We start from the raw sequence: 17,578 nt of genomic DNA on the forward strand, positions 1-17,578 counted from the left end.
TTTTCGTATTTCTCTATAATTTTTATTTTCACTAGAGCAGTGGTTTTCAATCTTCCTAATGCTGTGACCCTTTAATACAGTTTCTCACATTGGGTTGACCCCAACCATAAAACTATTTTTATTGCTACTTGATAACTCAATTTTGTTGCTGTTATGGGGTTGTAATATAAATATCTGAGTTTTCTGATGGTCTTAGGTGACTCCTGTGAATGGATCATTTGACTCCCAAAGGTGTTGTGGCCCGCTGATTGAGAATCACTAATCTAGCAATAGCCCATAGTTTACTTTCCATTACTACAAATGGAAGAAAGGAGCAAGCACCATTACAACCCAAAACCTCGTGTTTACATCTCCGCAAGTGAGAGAATGTACTGAAATGCTTACAGCATCACAGGAGAGGCTTTGAATAGCCTGGGCTATTCTGTCCAGTGCCTGCCTGGCATCTTGACATCTCCATGCCTTGCAGGGAGCAAATTTCAGACATAGCCTTGCATTAGGGGGTAGAGGTCAAGATGATGTTCTCATGGCACAGAGAAACCAATCTATCACTTTTCTCTCAGAGGGGAAAGCACAGGCAACGGGGGAGGGGGGACAAGTTGGAAAGAGTTAGTCCCACATTTCCTCTTTCTACCCACATTCATTGAGACCCTATGAAACCTGGGTGGCTGTCATGTGTGTTCCCGGTGTTCTATTTGCCTAGACTTCAATATGGCACCTCACCTGTTCTCTTACTCTACTTTCTAAGGCTCTAATTGAACAGCGAGGAAGATGAAGGGATGAATAACTTTGCCCTAGTTATAACTCCTTTCTCACCTACCATTTCCTATCTGATCTTTACCAACTCCACTTGGAAGAAACAAATAGCCAGGGTGGTTGGGGGGGGCATGATCAAGGCATCAAAATGGTGAAACACTTCAGTTCCTGGTAGAAAACCAGTAGATAGGCAGAAGATGCTGTTCTACAAGTATTCTCATCTGCTGAGTGAGATGTAGATGGCATATTAGTACTGGGTGACAATTGATTGATGAATCAAGGCATAGGACATCTACAGCTCTTGACATCACAACAAGGAAGAATCAGATCTCATGTGGCTGCTGAAGAGAAAACACAGCAGCAGTCCATCGTCCTGTCAAGGCCACGAAAAGCCTAGGCAACCCTCCTGGTTCTGTTGCCAAAGTTCAGGTAGCTCACAGACTATGCTAAATAATAGTGATAGATAGGGGTCTAGAGCCTGCAGCAGAGAGTGTCTGGTTGGTGCGGCTAGATGTTGAAAGTGTCACCTTTTCCTGTAAATGGTCATCACTTTAGAACCTGGTTTCCAGTGACTTTGAAAATCTGTACCATGTATAGCTCACAATCTCATTTCATGTGGAATATACCCACTCTTGTTGCAGACTTTGAAAATGAGATGCTGTTGACAGAAACCAGGCTTTTAAAAACAGGCATTTTATTAAACCTGATCTACAGGACACAGTGAGCACATGTCCAGAGCTTGACCAGTCGATCTACATTAAGCATCCTTGCATTTGTGACGTGATCGCCCTCTAGTGACTATTTCACACTCAGCTCGAAGTTCATGCTTAAGCTGTAAAAGAGAAAGGAGGGCCCAGGAAGTTGAGAGGTCTGGTGGGTTGGGGGATGGGCTGTGAGGGGTGGGATGGGGAGAGCCTCGTGGAGACAGGGGTGGGGTGGAAATATGGGATGTGGGATAGTTAGAAGGTGGACTGGGAGGGGAATAAAATCTGGAGTGTAAAAAAAAAGGATTAAATAAAAAAAGGATATTACATATATATGAAACTTACTGATCAAAGCCACCAAATTTGGATTGGATGAGTTATCTAAGAGTTTAACTTATTCAGCAATGTGTAAAGAATGTCTTTTAAGAGGAAAAAGCCCGTAAGCTCCAATCCTTACTTTATTCAATAAAGATCTCCAGGATAATGCATACTCATCGAATAATGTTTCCATCACCCTTGGCTTCGAAACACTGAACGTTAGGCTCTGACAAATCAGAAATGACTCTTTCTCTATACGTCAGAACAGAGAGGAATTATCTATATGCTACTATCTGTTAACCACCTAATTAGAACGCATTGATAAAAGTTAAACCCTGGTAGTGCGGTAAAGGAAGAGAGGGAAAGAAAAGATGTGTAGGAAAGAAGGATTGCCTCAAACATCTCTGTAAATAACTCCATTTTGTAAAATTATAGGTATATTAGGAGGAGAGGAAAAAGGCCTCTTTTCCTCCCCGTCTCTGGCATTGAAGGTGCTTGTGATAAGCCAAGAAGCCTGTTACAAAAGCAACAGGGAGAATAGGGGTTCTGTCTTATACTTCATTGGCAAACACATTTCTGGCAATGTCTGTGTGTATCAGTGTGAGTAGGGAAAGGCATGGGAGTGGCTTTAAAGTCTTCTAAAGACTCTGGGAGAGGAAGAGAGAAAAAAGTATGGGAGATAATGAACTACTTATGAATTTTTGTATTATTTCTAGAAAGGGAAATCTTTTAACAATCTGACCTCAAAATTTGAAAGTTCTTATTGGTTTCACTCTCAGCAGATATAAGTTACTATTAATTAGGTGGCTTAAACAGTAGACATTTATTATGTCATAGTCTTGGAGTCTAGAAACTTGAGGTCAGTGGTGTCAGAATAGCCCATATAATGCCCCTTCTCAGCCACAGAAAGCCAACTTCTTTTTGTATCTGATATGTAATGAGAGAGGGAGATTTCTCTGGGGTCCCATGTGTAGGGACAATGACCTAATTCTCAAAGACTGCTCTCATGACCTAGTCACCTCATGCAGGCCCTATCCCCCAATACCGTTACACAGTAGGGGAGGAGTTAAGCTTATGACCTTGAGAGAATACAAAGGGTCCTTCACACCCTTTCTTCATAAATACAAGAGACAATAAGGACAAAACATTTACTTTCTCTGCCCTCTTGTTTTTCCACCTGTATTTGCCCCACTATGACACCAGTTCTCTGGTGTCATAGCTTCCCCAGGAAACAGAGTATGTCTTGTTGATAACATCTTTAATCTAGTCGGTTCCTTATGAATATTGTATCATGAAGCTCTCATCATCTCTAGATTAATAAGTGTCCTGAGGCGTATTTCATCCCAGTCCATAATACTAATTTATTTGTATCATACCGTAACCTTTCAGACAAACAAGAATTATTTCGGTACCTGCTCACAATAGGGCATGGAATCGTCAGTGCACCTAGGTCGATTTTATAACACATCTGATTGACTCGATTACTCTGGGTGTCAATGATCCCCTTCTGGGATCACTAAGGGAACAGAAACTCTCTACTCCCTTCTCTCAAACCTGCCCAAACTCACCAGAGGCTTGGATTGCCCTGGGTTATTTTATGCTGTCCCTTTGAGCTCCCAGCATTTTGATCAATGTCACCATGTTAGGTAATCCAGGCTACAATGGCAGAGAACCATAGACTTCAAGGTATGAACAACAAATATGTGTGCCTCACAGTTCAAGAGGTTGGAAGTCCATAATCGAGGTCCTGGAAGATTCCTCTCTAGGAAGGTTTTGCTCCCTGCATAGCTGCCAAGAGCTGCAGTCTTGCTATGTTTTCATACGATAGCTTTAAGGATGCTATTCTACAACGAGCTTTCTCCTGTCTTTTACACTGTCTCTAATTACCTTCCAAAGCCCTGCCTCCAGATGCAATACCATTGGAGGTTAAAGCTCCTGCCTATGATTTTGACGGTGAGTGAGACAGGGTCCATGCAAACTTCACCCTGGCCTGTTTACATGTTCTGTAGTCAGTGCATGTGTCTTTTCTTCCAGTTTGAAAACGAGTTTGAAAACGGCAGGGACATGATTTCTTTTTCGGTGCTTAGAATAGTCCCTGACACGCTGCCCCTCTTTTTCTTCTTCCATTCTACGAGGTGAAGAGCTAAAGGTCTTTTCTTTAAAATCTCTGACTGATGTGGAGCAGGCAGGAGAAGGAGCTCAGCGTGCCTAGAACACAAGCGCCCTCACACTCTTCAGTAGGCAGAGGAAGAGCCCTCAGTCAGGAGGTGGTATTGTGCCTGCTAAGATCACATGCTGAAGAGGAGATGATTTACTGAGGAAAATGGAAAAGGCTTAGGCCGGGCACTAAGTTCTAGAAGTACACGGCAGCTGGAGGCGTGGTCCACTTGAGTGAATGATATCAGGGAAAGAAGAGGGAAGAGAGCAAACAGGCTGCGTGAGGACAGATCCTTCTGGAAATACTGTTGTTTCTGACTACAGCACAGTTGATGCCATAGATGGGAACATTAGGCTGTTGTTCAAGAGTAAAGTAGCCTTAGACTCCAAGGTAACATTTGCATTTTATCCTCATTAGCAAGAAGCATCCAGGAGATCACAGCCTCTTCTTAGGCTAATATATTATAGCCTTATCTTTAACTCCATTGGTCAGTAAGAGAGCATAGGCTCAGAAATTGTCTAATTACCCATTTAATAAGCCTCATTGATTTTTTAAATGTCTGTTGAAGATAATAGGGCCTATGCTATTTTAGAAGCAAAAAATAAATGAGAAGAAAAAAGGGACTGAACAAAAGCATGATAAAAGTCATTTTCAGATAAAGTTGAGTCAACTTCTAAAAAATGAGGAAGGGCTTTTTAAAATGCATGTGCTGGCCACACCACACTTGGAAATGAACACGGGTTTGTCATGGCTCTTCTGGAGCAGGGTCTCTGGTTTTGACGTCCATAGACAAGTGTCACGTACTATTAGCAGTCTAGTTTTTGCTTCCCAGTCTCCAGGCTTCTTAAAATTTGCCCTCCTGACCCCTTTTTGTTCTAATTCCAGCTTCAGGTATACATGTGTAGAAAATAGTATTACAACTGTTTACCAATAACAACTCATAAAGTAATTTGCTTTCAAACAAATCCTTGGCATACACATAATTTTACCATTTATTAGAGATAAAGAGCAAATTTGCATACTAATGAGATGAATGGGTTTATTTTTTACATAAAAATTAAATACTCATTGAATATTTGATATGAAACTGGGTGTTGTACCTCATACTTGTAATTCCAGAACTTAGAATGCTAAGGCATAAAGATAGCCTTGGCTTTCTGTCTAACCTGAGCTATACAATGACTTCTAGGGCAAGCTCAGCTAGAACAGAAACAAAAATAAACAGCGGCAAAACACAGAACCAAAACCCAAAACCACAATCACAATAATCAATGCTGTAAGACACGACGTCATTAACGGTTTCCAAAGTTGGTCTAAGTTTAATTCTGTAATTCTCTACCTGGGGAATGCTGCCTTCACTCATGTAAATACATAGTTTAGGACTCTCAGAAACTGTGGGAAATACTGTCCTGATCTCAGGACAGATTTCATAGAACCAGTTTTCATTAAAACTCAAGTCATCCATTCAAGCATTCTAATACAGTATGATCTGAAAATATACTAATTTGATACATGCTGAAGAAAGGTGGAAAATATTGTCTTTATCTCCTGCAATTAAATCAGTTCGTTTCTATAGGAGCTGAAAACTTATTATACACTGGAAAAACATGGTAACTCATAATAGGCCATAGTCTGGGACCTGAGTGGAGGTGTTTCGTGTTTCATGCAGGGTTTGTTGCTGCCACACAGGATGTGATGGGATGTATACTGCAGAATGCATATGTCCTGTGATCAAAGCTACAGTGATGTCACATGATGCAGCATTGCAAGTGTCAGAGAATCTCTGACACACGACACACTTTGTTTTGAGTTCAGCTTTTGCCATTGTACGCTTAGACGCTGTTGTGTCTTGCCAGTTATTTCCCAGGCTGCAGGCATGATTGTGTAACTGGGACCCAGAGTTGTGGAAGCTGTGATCTAAATAGAGTAGACTTTGAGAGTGGGAAGCTTAAAGAGGCTGTTTCTAATATTCAGATCTGTGTGTGTTTTTTGTTAGGTCACTGTGAGCCCATCACTTTGGAACTCTGCATGAATTTGCCCTACAACCTTACACATTATCCAAATTACCTTGGCCACAGAACTCAAAAGGAAGCGTCCATCAGCTGGGAGTCAGCTCTCTTCCCTGCCCTTGTACAAACCAACTGTTACAAATACCTCATGTTTTTCGCTTGCACCATTTTGGTTCCAAAGTGTGATGTGAATACAGGCCAGCGCGTCCCGCCTTGCAGGTAAAATAGTGGGCTCTGTGCCAGGGATCCTCGTGCTACCTCAGAAAGAACCAAAGGAACACACAAAGTTGAATTTACCCAAGTAAATATTGCCAAGGATTCTGAAAAGTTAATAAATTCCAGAGATAAGGAAGTGGGGATAAAAGGAGTGCTTGAGAAAGCATTCATCGTTCAAGCACCGGGTGGGGAAGGCATGGATTTCCTTCCGTCACAGGCCATGCACTTTCATCTGTGCTCCATGTTGGTGGACTGAGAAGCATCCTTTGGAATGTAAATTAGGGATGGGATGCTGTTCAGTGGTAGCGCATCTTTGAGAATGTGTGAGGCCCTGGGTTGGACCACTAGCACCCCAAAGCAAAGCAAGGCAAAGCAGAAGAGAGGGGGAAGAGCAGAGGAAGGGCTGTGTCTGCCATTTGTTTGATATGCTTGCTCTTTTGACATTAATTAAAGGCACTCTTCACCAGTGTGTTAAAGATGCTGTACTCGGATAGTGTTTATGGGTTAGTGCAATCTCACAGGGAGATGGGAAAGCTGTCCACGGTAGAACAGCAATACACGTCATGACATCTTGCTGCCTGTCTGAACGAAAGAAAGACATCTCAGGAGCAGAGCTTGGACCTTGAGTCTCGGTAATATCCTGAGGGCCAGGACCGTGGCTGTGGAGTCCATTGCCAGCTTCAAGTCTTCTCTAGCCACTTTGTGCTCTTGAGACAAATGACTCTGTCTCTTTGGACCTCAAGTCCTTTGAATGGTGAAATAAGTATTTTGTTTGTTGAGTTTTGTTGTAGCGAGAGCTCAAGAAGGGATTGTGGACTTAAATAAGTTCCAGGGCCCCTGAATTGGCTGCATGCTCTATGGTAACTGACAGATTAATGAAGAAAACACATGCTTCAGTTGTGGCAGCTGTGTCCCCTTCTGGGCCACACAGAAGAGGCTGTAGTTAGAGAATGTGCATATCTGAGATGACTGTCCCAGAAGTCACTGTTCCTACTGTCTACAATGCTGTCTCGCAACCAAGGCTATGCAGATGCGCTTGGCCTGACTGTGAGTGGTAACTATAGAAACCATATGTTGGGATCAGAAGTCACACAGAGCTTTAAGAAAAAGAAATGATACCAATATAGGGGGCAGATGGGAAAACGATAAATTTAAGGCTGTATATCAAGTGGAAGATGAAGTAGGGGCAGGAAACAATAAGGTTTCAGAATGGCTTGGGCAGCTGAACAAGTCATGCGACATGAGAAGAGTAAAGTTTAGTGTCTGTTTGGGCTAAAGTAATTCTGAAAGTTTTATTCTATGCCCTTTTGGGGGTATTGTTGGGGCATCTACTCATTTCATATTGAAATTATTTGTGAATTTTATTCTTTTGGCTAAGGAAGGTTGATGATGGTAGTGAATTGCTACTTTGATTAAGACCTCCCCAACTGTGCTTGACTTTCTTTTTATATCTACATAAAATTCCCCCAATGCATCAACTTGCTGTAGTTATAAGTGTATATCCGCACTGAATCACGTGGTTTAAGGTTTATAACCTAAAGGGACTAGATCATAAACAGTTCCAAGGTGCTGTGGAGTGGACATGTTGATGAACCTGTCTGGGTGACTTTAACTCTGTTCCTTAGCTTTAATAATGCCTTTCGATTTCAGTGCCAGCAATAGGAGCACTCTGTTATGTAGGCATAAAGCTATCTTATTATACCGTCCTAATATGCTCCTGAACTTATGGATTAATGCATAGCTGGTTCTACTGAGTCCGTTTATTAACCTTAACATTTATTTTGTTTTAGAGAACCAGCTCTAATTTTTATTGATTTACATAAATATACTATTCACAATTATCAAATTAGATTCCCTCCAGGAATGCGAGGGTGCTTAAACATGGACAAAACAACAAACGTAGGTGACAGCAGATGCTGGCGAGGATGTGGAGAAAGAGGAACACTCCTCCATTGTTGGTGGGATTGCAGACTGGTAAAACCATTCTGGAAATCAGTCTGGAGGTTCCTCAGAAAATTGGACATTGAACTGCCTGAGGATCCAGCTATACCTCTCTTGGGCATATACCCAAAAGATGCCCCAACATATAAAAAAGATGCGTGCTCCACTATGTTCATCGCAGCCTTATTTATAATAGCCAGAAAATGGAAAGAACCCAGATGCCCTTCAACAGAGGAATGGATACAGAAAATGTGGTACATCTACACAATGGAATATTACTCAGCTATCAAAAACAACGAGTCTATGAAATTCGTAGGCAAATGGTTGGAACTGGAAAATATCATCCTGAGTGAGCTAACCCAATCACAGAAAGACATACATGGTATGCACTCATTGATAAGTGGCTATTAGCCCAAATGCTTGAATTACCCTAGATCCCTAGAACAAAGGAAACTCAAGACGGATGATCAAAATGTGAATGCTTCACTCCTTCTTTAAATGAGGAAAAAGAATACCCTTGGCAGGGAAGGGAGAGGCAAAGATTAAAACAGAGACTGAAGGAACACCCATTCAGAGCCTGCCCCACATGTGGCCCATACATATACAGCCACCCAATTAGACAAGATGGATGAAGCAAAGAAGTGCAGACCGACAGGAGCCGGATGTAGATCTCTCCTGAGAGACACAGCCAGAATACAGCAAATACAGAGGCGAATGCCAGCAGCAAACCACTGAACTGAGAATAGGTCCCCTATTGAAGGAATCAGAGAAAGAACTGGAAGAGCTTGAAGGGGCTCGAGACCCCAAAAGTACAACAATGCCAAGCAACCAGAGCTTCCAGGGACTAAGCCACTACCCAAAGACTATACATGGACTGACCCTGGACTCTGACCCCATAGGTAGCAATGAATATCCTAGTAAGAGCACCAGTGGAAGGGGAAGCCCTGGGTCCTGCTAAGACTGAACCCCCAGTGAACTAGTCTATGGGGGGAGGGCGGCAATGGGGGGAGGGTTGGGAGGGGAACACCCATAAGGAAGGGGAGGGGGGAGGGGGATGTTTGCCCGGAAACTGGGAAAGGGAATAACACTCGAAATGTATATAAGAAATACTCAAGTTAATAAAAAAAAAAAACTGGGAAAAAAAAAACAACAAACGTAATATATCACATTGACATTTAGTTTTTTAAGTTGCACATCAGAAGTTAACCAGCCTTACTGAGCCTCCCAGCGTGGAAAAAAGTTGAGGATTATTATGTCTTGGGTTCAAAATCCCCTTTGACCGAAGTTGCACCATCATGGCAAGTGCCTACTACTGAGCCCCACACAGATCTTGACAAGAGCTAACTTCCTTAAGCTTTTGGTGGGGCTGTTAGTACTATTTACATTTTATGGTAAGGTTCCAAAGTAATAGAGAAAATGGTTTCTTTAAGAGCACAGCTATGACTGAGTTCCTATACTTGTTGTAATATCCACAGCAGAACTCAAATGCAGCAGTAGCGGTGGAATAATATTGAACCTACCACTTCTTCAAGCTGAACGTGAGAATGGCCCACATTCATCTTTGTTGAAAATTCCAAACCTAAGCTAGAAACTGAGTTTTACCTTTAGAACAAACAAATAAGCAGTATTGATGACAGCTGAAGAGGGGGAAACAGAGGCAGGGCCCCAGATAAGCCAGCATAACATGTGGCCCTCCCCCTCATCAGAGGACATTTGGCTGGAGTCTCTTGTCCTTAGTCCATGGTGACAGACTGTGGGGAATGCTGGGCATTCCTTTGCTTAGAACCAAAGGCTAGAGAATGTTTACCCAAAAGACAGATAAGTAGAGAGCCAAAGGGAAGGGGGTCTGAGCTTGGAGAATATTTAATTTTGTGTCTGCAGTATTCTATTGTAGTGAAGGCAGCTGGCTCCTCTTGTCAAGATATTGTATATATATATATATATATATATATATATATATATATATATATATATATATATATATATGTAATGCTCATGCCTGTATGTTTCTACATGCTTCTTTACACAGTCCCGCATAGAATTTAAACCAAAATGCATGCTGAGCATACATTGGCTTCTGACACATTCTCTTTCTGCTTGTAGACTCCTGTGTGAGCACTCCAAAGAGCGCTGTGAGTCTGTTCTGGGGATCGTAGGCCTCCAGTGGCCTGAAGACACAGATTGCAGTCAATTTCCAGAGCAAAGTTCAGACAATCAAACTTGCCTCCTGCCCAATGAAGACGTGGAAGGTTAATGTTCCGGTTTATTCCAGTAGGGCATCTAACATTGTGTCAGCCGCTCTTTGCAGTCTGAGTTGGGGAGGGCTGATGTTGGTTTTCTATGTAGTTGTCAATTAGGCCGTGTAGGGAAATGAGGTTAAAAATTACTTGATTGTTCTAGAAGGCTCTGGCGCCTACTGGTTTGCTGCTGTCATTACTATCATGTGTAAAATAATTTTAAGCAATAAAAATGAACTCCAAGGTGAGCTTAGTCATACTTCACTGGCTAGTTGTGGATGCTGCTTGTTTTAGGGGCCAGGAAGCTAATGATGAGCACCAACCCTTGGTTCTTCTAAGTGAGACGGCAGTGAATTATTAACAGGAGGATTATTAATAGAAAAGTAGACTTTAGGACTGATCAATCAAGGGAAAGGCTAGAACTTCCGGGAAATTAGCATCATGGATTGCACAAGGGATTCTGGGGTTGGGGCCGTTGTTTGGTGTCTATTTGGAAAGGTGCTTAGTTGTTATAAGGCACAGATAACATTTGAAGAGATAGCACCAAGAATGAAGGAGAAGGGTGGAGATTAGCAGAGAGACGAAAGCCGCGTGAACTTCAGGCATTTCCGCTGTGAGGCTAGCCGTTCTTTCTTTAGTACTTGCCCATAGACAACACCCCAAATGCAAACATGGGTGTAGGCTGACCCCTTTACAATTCTGCCCACTGAGGGAAGCACTTCTTTTTGACAGAATGCTCTCCGAGTCACTTCAAGTGCCGCTCGGGACGATGCGTTCTGGGTTCCAGAAGATGCGACGGCCAGGCTGACTGTGATGACGACAGTGACGAAGAGAACTGTGGTACGTGTGCAAGGTGGCATTGTCTTTAATGTGCAGTAGCAACTGTCAAGAATAAGGGACTATGTTGGAATATGTAACTGTTTGCTTCCTCTCGGAAGCGGTGTCCGACCTCACACTAATGCATTCACTTCTGAAGGCAGCAGACCATAAGGCATGACTTGATGTGACTTTTCTCTGAAATTACATTTTAATTTATAATACAATTACATTTCAGTTTATAGCCTTAAATATATAAATAGTAAAAGGAAAAGGAAACAGTTCATACATGTAAAGAGCCATTTTTGTTATTACACTGCAAAGCAGTGGTTATCTGGTTTATGGGAAGATACCGATGTCTCGGCAGAGCCTTCCTCGGCCACTAATCAGGCATCTCCATCCATGAAGATAGTTCAGGCATCAGCGCTCACACTTAATTAAGATTCATTTTCATGCCCCTCTCCCCTTCCCTCTGTTGAGAAGGATAAACTCCCCTTGATACTTGTGCCATTGAGCCCCGACATCACCAGTGGGAAGGCTGGAGAGTCTAGTGCCAACTTGAACACAGCCATTCTCAGTTTATTTCCCTGAAAACTGTAGTTCTTGTATGCTGAGATGTTCCAGGGAGCATAAAACAGACAACGCTTTTCAACAGACAATGGCTGGCATAGAGCGGAATGATTGAAGTGCTATCTAAAAGCTAGTTTGCCTGTGATTAGTTAGCTTGTCATACCCCAAAATAAGATTGACACCTTATTTCGCTGGAAACCCATAAGGCAATATACATCTTGAGATCATTTTATTCTGTTGGCCTTTGAAGTATGAAATATTGCCTTCCCCCTCAAAATGAATTTTTGTAGTAAACACTGTCCTCCTGGTCAAGACAAAATGCCATAAGCAATCAACTGAACCACTATCAGCTACTATAAAAAGGACACACGCATATTCTAGAAGATTACATCTGTCAGGGTGATGGTACAGAGGTCAGTGTAATTTTGCTGTGGAACAATATTTAATAATTTGAGAACTTACTATAGTTTGCCTGTTCCTTTTGGCAGTTTTTTGTAAAATAAAAATAAAAAAATAAAAATAATCATTCACTGTGATTTGAGTGGTGTGTCCAGAATGTACTAGATTGTTTATGCAAGAACATTGGTATGCTAAGGTATGGTAGTTTAAGGTATGATTTAAAATGGATTAACTTAAGAGTATTCAAATGGTCCTATGACTCTATCGAGGAGACTGGCTCTAGATTTTTGGCAGGTGACGAAATATTTGGCAAGTTCTCAGTTGTAAAAAAAAATAATGGCTCGTGATGCTTGTGGGTACACACATGAGATCCCAGCACTTGGAGGTAGATGTAAGAGGTTGAGAATTCAAGGTCACCTTCAATCAACTACACAAGGAGATTGAAGCTAACCTGGGCTGCTACTTGAGGCTTTGAGTCAAGGAAACCACAACAAAACTAATAAAATACATCTTGCCAAGAATAAATGGTCTTCATTCTAAAGTACATTATGAGGCATTAATTCATAGTACTGTTATAAAGTCTTTAAATGGACCTGAAATATCAAAATTATAGTTAGATAATGAGTTTTCATTAAAGCTTTTCTCTTAGAAGAAAAAGATAAAATAAATGTCCTAGTCAGGGTTTCTATTCCTGTACAAACGTCATGACCAAGAAGCAAGTTGGGGAGGAAAGGGTTTATTCAGCTTACACTTCCACATTGCTGTTCATCACCAAAGGAAGTCAGGACAGGAATCCAAGCAGGTCAGGTAGCAGAAGCTGATGCAGAGGCCATGGAGGGATGCTGCTTACTGGCTTGCTTCCCCCTGGCTTGCTCAGCTTGCTTTCTTATAGAACCCATCAGTCCAGGGATGGCACCACCCACAATGGGCCATGCCCCTTGATCACTAACTGAGAAAAAGCCTTACAGCTGGATCTCACGGAGGCATTTCCTCAAGGGAGGCCCCTTTCTGTGATAACTCCAGTTTGTGACACGTCGACACAAAACCAGCCAGTACAATAAACTAACCTTTATTTCATTTTCAAAATATCATGTCCACCATTGATAGCTTGGATGTAAGAAGTTAAGAATTGATAAACAATTAGTTTATTTGGAGTTAAACTGATTGCTTTAATAGTAATAATTTACATGAGAAAACTTTGCACTGAGTTTTCCAAAGTGACCAGTGATGGACAAGTTCTCCTTTGGCATGCATGAATGCACTCAGATGGGCTGTCCACTGTGCTGGGAAGACACATTACTGGTGAATAGATAAGGAAGTGAGGTTGACAGGCTGCACTCTGGGTAGATCATTCGGTTCATGCTCTGCCGTTGTCTTTTGTTGTCATGTGCATCAATGCCTACGTGGCAATGGAGACAGGGAGGCTGGTGCATTCCACCTTTCTCGTCACTCTGAGGAATTCTATGACCCCTGCATTGAAGGCACTCAGTGCTTGGGGTTGCCTGTCATGAATCTACAGCTCACATAGAAGTTAGGGGTTCCCTTCAAAACAACACTTACTTCAGTTAGGAAGCATTCAATGTGTTGGAAATTAAATTGATCGTGGACTTCTTTAGCCATTTAGTATCTGGAAACGGGATTACCAAAGCACATTAAGTTATAGATGTGCTTTCAAAATGAAAGCGGGCTCCTGCTCTTGTGATAAATTTCTCACTGATGCAATTGCTAATGTAAGCAAGCATTTTAAGATTTGTTAATAGTATGTTTTCAACAAATGCTTAGAACTATGCAAGCCTGAAGGCAGGACTGAAGAACTCACTGGCCAGCAGGAAGCCTTGGAGATGTGGGAGGGATTAGCAGAGTCAGCATTTCCTCATCTTATACATTGATAGCTTGTCACTGACAAAGCATCTGACATTCCCATATACAGTTAAACTAGCAACTTGATAAAATCAGTTTATCTCCAACATAGCACTGTGTGGAGAAGCAAACATGAAAGACACGAAGAAGACAGCAGCAGGATTCTATATCTGATTTTTGCTGCCCAGCTTTAACGTGGACTGTGTAAGACTGAGGTTTTGTGACCACGGTCTGGGTGAGCTAGTATATAAATGCGGTGATACCTGTGCTCTGACGCGGACAGTAGGTCTTCTCAGTGGGACCATTAAATAAAAATATGGTTTAAGCAAATTCTTTATATTGAATGTAAAAATAGAATCCCTAATTACCTGAATACAGCATCCACAATCAATAACAGATCACTCTTCTGAGTATTGAACAATGAAATCCCCTCGTGCAGAGAAAGATTGACAGCAGTACAAACCGTTGCATAGCTTTTCGATCACCCTCACTTTAACAAACAGCACATTTCTCAACTATGCTTAGTCCTTTATAAAACTCAGGTAAAAACAAAAAACAAACAAACAAACAAAAAACTTTAGATGTTAATGAGCACTGGTTCTCAGAGTCTGATCCTCTGGGGATCCTCAGAGGTTGATTGCTGTGATCCTTTGAAGTTTTATGGAAGCCTTTATATATTTTTGTCCTCTTTAAGAGCACTGAGATAACTCGCCACACAAAAGCTTTGCTTGTGGATGGGACCATTTTGCTTGGTAGCCATCAGAAAAGAGACTCATTGTAACTATACGTGGAGCATACCCCTAACTGCGCTTTTGGGATGAATCTGTGGGCTTGATTTGTGATCTCTGAACAGACTCCCACTGAAGGAGTTCCCTTTGGTACACTGCTGCTCGGTTCACTGGTCACTGTCTTATATTGAGTATTGGATGGGCTTCTCAGAATGGTAGAGTGCTGGGTGGAGACTTAAGTTTGGTGTCCAGACTCTACATTTAGAGGACCTGTCATTATTAGCTTGCCATTAGGTGATCGAGCTAGGAAAGTTCTGGGCAGATCAGGACTTGATCCCTTGCTTAGCATTGCCCTCCTTTGGCATGCCTTGCTGATTTTTCCCACACTGGAGGCTTGTTCTATCAACCACTGCTATTTGATCTCATGGCCTAAAGCTGCATGGAGTATCCTATCTCATCCATATTTGTTTGAACACCTACTTACATGAGAAATGTCACTTTATAGACAAAGTGAGTTATTCATAAATAATACTGCCTTCCACAAATGCCATGACCTCCCCTCACTTTATATCATCTGTTCTTACCCTCTTTATTTCCAAGAGATGTTTACTTATACAGACTTTTCTAACAAAAAAATACATAAAGGAAATATTAATGTTCCAGAATATTCATTTAAGGTAGGAGACTGCAGGTACACAGTGGATAATGAGCGCCATTGCCTCTTGTTCTTAGTATGAGTATACACTGCAGAATGCCTTATGTCCATGACCTGTTCCTCTTTTTGTTTTTGTATCAGTCTCTTCCAAGAGTACAAATTCTTCATTGTTTCAAGGGCCTCCTGTCACTGGGCCTCTTTCTCTCATTTCCTCACTAGCGTAGTGGTTTTTTATCGCTACCACCACCACCACCACCACCACCACCACCACCACCACCAACAACAACAACAACAACAACTTTCTGCGTTTGCACTGCTTTCTGATGGGATGAGAAAGTTAGGCTGTTGGACAGGAACTGGCACACATGGGAAGACTTCCGGGTTCCTTTCCAGTCTCTAGAAGACATCACCATCATGGCATTGTAGTTAGGGCTGGCAGCCTCTGCCAGCTGGAAACTCTGACTTCCACTCAATGATCTCATTCATTGAATCAATGTCTAGACCTAAGGTCACTCCAGGTGAATGGCCAGCGCAGGTCTCTCACCATTTATCTCTCACATATTTGGGTGATAAAACACTGTAAACCTAATTTTAGCTCGGTAAAATTTCTATTCTGGTGAAGAATTTTGATCCTTGTTTTGAATAACCATTTTTAACAGCGAGATGTTTTTCCAATAAATTCCAAGAATCCTGAGTTAATCATCCGTGAGAGCTCTCCGAATTCTTTGGGATAGGTCTGAGGAGACATAGCTTTTAAGAGAATCCTTATTTGGTCACTGCTTTGAGATTTAGATATCTTAAATTATATTTTCCTGAGAGCCAGAGATTTTTGTTCCTCAGGTGAAGTGAAGTTGTTGCCTTTGAGTTAACCATGTATTGAGGGTCTAGCCTGAGCTAATCACTATCTCAAGAGAAATTACTGACATCAGAAAGGTCAAGGGAGCACTTGACTATAATCAGATAGGCGGGTCTTGAGTCAAGGACAGCCTAGACTACAGGTGAAACCATCTCAAAACCTAAAGGTAAAAATGTAAAGCTATGAAATCTTTTCTCTCATACCCTCACAGTATGGTCAGGACCCTGGATCTCCTGGGGCATCTAGTTAGAGGAGAATCTTGGCATATCTTAGAAGACATTCGAACACACTGCACTTAACCAGACGATGTGTAGTAAATGTAGTCTAAGTGCTTGCTCCTCAAAGGGAAATTGAAGTTCAAGTTGTAAACCCACAATCCTTATCTTTTCCAAATCATTTCCATTTTCCATACTAACTGATGAGGTTTCCAACCTTGGATCTCTGGCCCAGAAAAAGTAATGAATTTTGCACCTGGCTCTTAAGCGAATTTTGTAAGTACTTAACATATGAGGGGCCTCTCTCATGAACACAGATGGCCCCTCGGTTTGTAGACTGAAATTACATTTTAAGATTGCACGGATACACATCTCGAGGTTTGACATCTGTGCTTAAAAGCATGACTCGCTTTACAGATGAGCCGTGCATGCTGGCATGCATACTCAGAAAGCAAAAGGGACAACTCAGGAAGGATGCTAATGCGTCGCTGCCGTCTCACTTTTTTCCATTTTCCGTATGTCGATTTGGATCTTCTGTTAGGCGTGCTGTTCTGTTCACAGGGCAGAATGGGGACTACTGTTTGTGTCTACTTTCAGAATCACGTGATTAATAGTAATCACAGACTCCCAAAGTCTCCAAGAAGAAACCAGGCCTTTATGCTGGAGGGTTTCTTTTTTTAACCTTAATTCAATTAAATTCCTCCATCATTTTCAACTGTGCATATATCACTAATAGCTTTTTCTTCTGTTTCCAGGTTGTAAAGAGAGAGATCTTTGGGAATGTCCACTCAATAAGCAATGTCTGAAGCATACATTAATCTGTGATGGGTTTCCAGACTGTTCAGATAGTATGGATGAAAAAAACTGCTGTAAGTGCCTTTATGAATTTGCTAACAGTGTTTTATATTTTAAATATCCATTGCTTCTCTTTAAATGTAAGCTAGAAATTTGGAAATACATATGAAAAGCTTTTAGTTTGTTTAGTTCTTTTGACCAAACTAATTTTTAAAAAATATATACAAATATTATCCTAGCAATATGAAAACATTAAAGTACCTCCTGCCAGTATCCAAAATGGAAGGCATAAAATATAGCCATAAGGTAAAGCACATTGTCAACATTAAATTCATAGTACTGAATTAT

At 41.5% G+C, this 17,578-nt stretch overlaps 1 protein-coding gene across 6 annotated transcripts in view; it reads left to right on the forward strand.

Moving 5' to 3' along the window:
* Positions 1–17,578, forward strand: part of Corin (corin, serine peptidase) — a 230,059-nt gene that overhangs the window by 179,363 nt on the left and 33,118 nt on the right. For all 6 annotated transcript variants that reach the window (XM_008770139.4, NM_182473.2, XM_063272920.1 and 3 more), the window contains 4 exons: positions 5,930–6,161; positions 10,203–10,348; positions 11,069–11,176; positions 17,191–17,304. In XM_008770139.4, coding sequence (XP_008768361.1) covers positions 5,930–6,161; positions 10,203–10,348; positions 11,069–11,176; positions 17,191–17,304 — 600 coding nt within the window. The remainder of the gene's footprint in view (positions 1–5,929; positions 6,162–10,202; positions 10,349–11,068; positions 11,177–17,190; positions 17,305–17,578) is intronic.

The sequence above is a fragment of the Rattus norvegicus genome, chromosome 14, assembly GCF_036323735.1.
Source record: "Rattus norvegicus strain BN/NHsdMcwi chromosome 14, GRCr8, whole genome shotgun sequence".
Classification (NCBI taxonomy): Eukaryota; Metazoa; Chordata; class Mammalia; order Rodentia; family Muridae; genus Rattus; species Rattus norvegicus.